The sequence below is a fragment of the Priapulus caudatus genome, unplaced genomic scaffold (assembly GCF_000485595.1).
Source record: "Priapulus caudatus unplaced genomic scaffold, Priapulus_caudatus-5.0.1 Scaffold892, whole genome shotgun sequence".
NCBI classification, from domain to species: Eukaryota; Metazoa; Priapulida; class Priapulimorpha; order Priapulimorphida; family Priapulidae; genus Priapulus; species Priapulus caudatus.
Genome location: NW_014577953.1, coordinates 105853 through 110665, shown reverse-complemented (window position 1 = coordinate 110665; position 4813 = coordinate 105853). Strand labels below are relative to the sequence as shown.

Here is a 4813-nt window from a genome sequence, read left to right as displayed (position 1 = left end):
TATATATATATATATATATATATATATACACACAGACACAGTACATTAATGCAGTTCCGATGAATACGTTCTGTAATTATACTGTAATATAATTATTTAGTCCTATGGTATCAGAAATCTGAGTCTATCTGTTATTCTAATTAGCCTAATTACTGTTCTCGTGACGAGATAAAGTAGGGATGACAACAACAAGTCTGATTAGAACGCTCTGTTTCCTATTGAAAACGAGCGATGATGAAACGAGAATGAAATTACTCGAAAACCCTCGAAATCCTTCCACGTCTCTTGTCTGGCGTAGCTATATGGCCAGCTCTTATATTCCTACACAACTTGCTTCCGCTCTTGCAATCTCACGCTAACTCTCTCTGTCTCTCTCTCTCTCTCGGTCATCAGGAAAAGGAGAAGACACTTCCCCGCGGTGAGAGGAAGATGGAGGAGCTCAGGAGGAAGCTGCACACGGATGAGGAGAGTAAGTTGCCGTGGTTACGAGAGGCGCCGTCGCTTGGCGTTGATTGTTTTCCTAATTGATCGTGCGCGCCATTCCCGCGCGTCATTTTATTCGCGCGCGCACGAATCTACCCGTGTCAATTGCTGACGGATTGGTAGTCAATCTTACAGTATGACAAACTCTATACTATGACTGGCTGCAAATTCGTAAGGTCTGCAATGAGGCTTGCACACAAAATATTGTCACATTTATAATTGTAACGAGAGGCAACAGGGTGGGGGGCTCTACTCCTTTCACTCGTTCTCCTTTTTTCTCCTTCTACTCCTTTTTACCTCAGTTTCCTAGGTAACAAAATGTGTAAAATTTAACAAGGTCGGCGGTGGAGCTTGGTAGTCATGCTATGTAGAAAATATTCTCGCTTTTATAATTATAATGAGCGGCAACCAGTTTCCTTGGTTAAAATGTGTCATTTTCGGCTTTCCCCGCTTAATTAAAATCGCAATTTCGGCTTTCCCACGTCCGGGTTGACTTCTTTTCCCGAATCGCAGAAAGGTTATCTGGTATTTTCCGGTTCCCAGGCAATTAAAATTGTTCAATACTGCGTCCCTAAAACAACCGTTTCCCATATGATATTAATGTTTCCTTCTGGTTGCTGGCGGTGTATAGGGTCTCATCGCCCCCCCCAACTGTGACCCCAGTGTGACCCCACCATGACCCCCATAACCTAAACCGCGGCAAAAAGATTGGCCAGCTAGCAGACCTATACCTGGTACCTTCGAGAACTGAACCGACTCTGCTTTCATCAGATTTCTCATATTTACGCCTACAGCCATAGCTATACTATATACTACAAACTGTTAGTTACCAACACTTGCCTTGGTTTGAACATCTCGCCTTAAAAACCTCATTAAAGCTGAATTTAGAAAACAAAAGTGACTGAAACTAGCTATCTAAGCATTGTATGCCCCATTAAATTCATCACCTCTCCCCATTAAACAGATTAAATAATGAATAAATGAATTAAATAATGAATAATCTTTAACTCACGTATATAGAATACAATACGTATATTCGAATGCAGATCTAACATTACTCATTACTGCAAAGCATTGATCGTGTAAACACCAAACGTCGTAAGATAGTTTACTAAAGAATTGACTATAGGGCAATATTTACATGCTACAGTAGTGAAGTTTAGAATTTAGATTACCTCCTACGCAAATATAACGCCTAGACGGTTTACCGGCACTATAATAGACACGTTTAACGTGACCTTCCCTGTCACATTCATCGTTTCTGTCGAGTTATTTCGAAAATCGATCGAGTTGTGGATCTCATTTCGCGTTAGAGGATCTAGTGCGGCTGAAGGGGTCGTTGTCGTATCAGGTACTACAGATATGTACCCGAGGTAGCGAGTGTAATGCCGCTCGCATGCATGCCCATCGCACCTGCCTAGCACCACATAGGCTGTTAAATGTCAGACGACTGCATGGAATTCGATTCATGCAGCCCCTGTTCCCGCTTCGAAACGGAAGATTCTAATATTCCTGATCACGTTGCTGGATTATGCTGCGTATCGGGTATATTATATGTTTATGTATATATATATATATATACACTGGCTTTTGATGTTACTAGCAGACAAGCGTGATAGAGGCACTTTGCACCGATGCGACATCAATATAAAGTAATATAAACATGCAAATGTAATTGAAACTTTATTTGGGTCTATGTAAATGGAATGTCGCGTCAATAAAATATGTAGGCGCTGTTGCGATATATGTAAATTTAATGTTGCACTACTATAATATATGAATACGAGGCATGCGCGGACAAAATCATGTTCATATAAATTTTGATCCACGTGGGGCATGTGAATGTAAGATAGCATCACTCTTCGAGGTATTAACGTCAATAAAATATGAAATATCAAATGACCGTGGTACGTAGTCAATAGGCAAATTATGCAAATGACCTCGCAAGCATGGAACTTTGCGATGTGTAATATTACAATCTGATTTCGCTGGTCCATTAAAACGGTGGCTAATGTGCTTTATCGCAGCAGTTAATATAGACGGAGTAGATTCAATAGAACATGCGTAGGGCCTACACGTGATTGCACGCGCGCAAGCATTAAAACACATGCACGATACACGCGTGTACACGCGCACAAGCATTAACACATGCACGCGTGTACACGCGCGCAAGCATTAACACATACATGATACACGTGTGTACACGCGCACAAGCATTAACACATGCACGCGTGTACACGCGCACCCTCCTTTCTTTCAATGTATTCTAGGCTATTCCCCTCCCTTTCCTCCCCGTCTTTTCTATTTTTTCATCCCCCTCCCTCGTTCTTGTCTCCCTGCTGCTATATTCGTCACCCTTCCTACCTCTCTTCTTTCCTTCATCCCTTTTTGCTTTTATTTCTCTGTTTCTCTCGCCCACTATTTCTCTTCTCCTGCAATTCACGCATTTCTACCAATTTCCCTCCCCTTCACCCATCTCCCCATTCCATTCCCCGTCGCCCTTCGCCTTTGCTGCTTCCGGTGGTTCCTCAGCAGCTGCCTGTAGTCACGGTCCTACTGACTCCTCCTGCTGCTGCTGCTGCTGCTGCTGCTGTTACTATGACTACTACTGCTGCTGTTGCTACTGCTGCTGCTGCTACTATTACTACTACTGCTACTACTATTACTACTACTCCTGCTACTGCTGTTGCTGCTACTGCTGCTGCTGCTGCTACTGCTGCTGCTACTTCTGCTGCTGCTGCTGCTGCTGCTGCTACTACTGCTGCTACTACAACTACTACTACAGCTACTACTGCTACTACTACTACTGCTGCTGCTGCTGCTGCTGCTACTACTACTACTACTACTACTACTACTACTGCTGCTGCTGCTGCTACTACTACGACTACTACTGCTGCTGCTGCTGCTGCTACTGCTACTGCTACTGCGGCCAATGTTGCTACTGTTGCTGCTACTGCTACTGCCTGACACTGCTGACACTGTTGCCGCTAGTGCCGCCGCTGCTGCTACTGCTATTTGCTATTGCAGCGGCTGCGTGGCTGGCTTCTCTCTCAGTGATCACTGCTCCGGTCGTGTTTTTGCCCTGCGAAAATACGCCTGCATAATTAATCGAGTAAACGCAAACGCGACTCGCGCGGGCACGATCGAGGGCAGATTGCATGATAGCTATCTCCCTCGTGCACGCAGCGAGCGAGCGTCGATGGCTCCCGACTGCCACCACCTAGACTGACTCCAAACGTCCCTGTGGATGCGCCCGCAAATGTTGCGTGGTCGCAAGCGGATGCCAACGTCGACGTGCGGTGTCAGTCTATCGCTAAATCGGCTCGTTTTTTTACCCTTCCGTTTTTTAATGCGAATTTAATTCAGTTTATCCTTCGGCGATGGTGGCTATAGCGCAGAGAGGAACACAAGAGCATCTCTCACCAGGCCTGATGTGGAGGTTTATTTGCGATAATTTATCCCCACGTTGGAAAGCTATGTCTTAATGTCAGATAATCTGTTTAATACTGCTCAAATTTCGCATTTTCTTTCTATCCCCCTGACATATTACATATAATCAGTGATTTTTTGCTCAGTGAAACACTGAGCAAAAAATCACTGATTATACGTAATATGTACTATATACAGATATTGTTTGCGGCCCTTAATAAAAAAATGTCTCCGGTGGCAGCAGCAAATGCACCTACAATGCTTTGATTCGGTTCTTGAAGTCAGGCGACTTAAAGCTGATGAGAGCGACTCAAATTTCACTAGGCATGCTCGGTCACGTGGGTATATAACTACCCGAGATTTTGAGAACATTCGGAAGCTGTCAGGGCTAAATGCACTTTTTTGTGTCTAAAATTCGTTTTCTCTATGAGAATCGGTTAAGCCCACCTTACATACGAGTCGTACGTTTACATTTTGCGTGCAGAGTGTTGCAAGAACACGATATGTGCACACCACCATACACGCGACAACATTGTCCGTTAGCATTTACATGCGTATAGCTGTGCGCGTATAGTTACACGCGGATACTTTGTGCGTGCGCGGGTATTGGCATGCAACACAGCTGGAGGTGGTGAGCTTCGACGACTCGTGGCTTCTTCCTTCTCGTGATACCCACGTAGCAATCCCTGAAGTTGTTCCCTGGCTTATGTCTTCTCCCTTCTCGAAATACCCACGTAACAAGCCGGGAGTTGTTCCCTGGCTTATGTCTTCTCCCTACATGAAATACCCACGTAACAAGCCGGGAGTTGTTCCCTGACTTATGTCTTCTCCCTTCTGGAAATACCCACGTAACAAGCCGGGAGTTGTTCCCTGACTTATGTCTTCTCCCTTCTGGAAATAC

At 44.5% G+C, this 4813-nt stretch overlaps 1 protein-coding gene across 1 annotated transcript in view; it reads left to right on the top strand.

Moving 5' to 3' along the window:
• Nucleotides 1-4813, top strand: part of LOC106814256 (talin-2-like) — a gene marked incomplete in the record, with an annotated part of 112682 nt that overhangs the window by 13505 nt on the left and 94364 nt on the right. Inside the window, 1 exon segment of the mRNA XM_014818552.1 lies at nucleotides 394-469. Coding sequence (XP_014674038.1) covers nucleotides 394-469 — 76 coding nt within the window.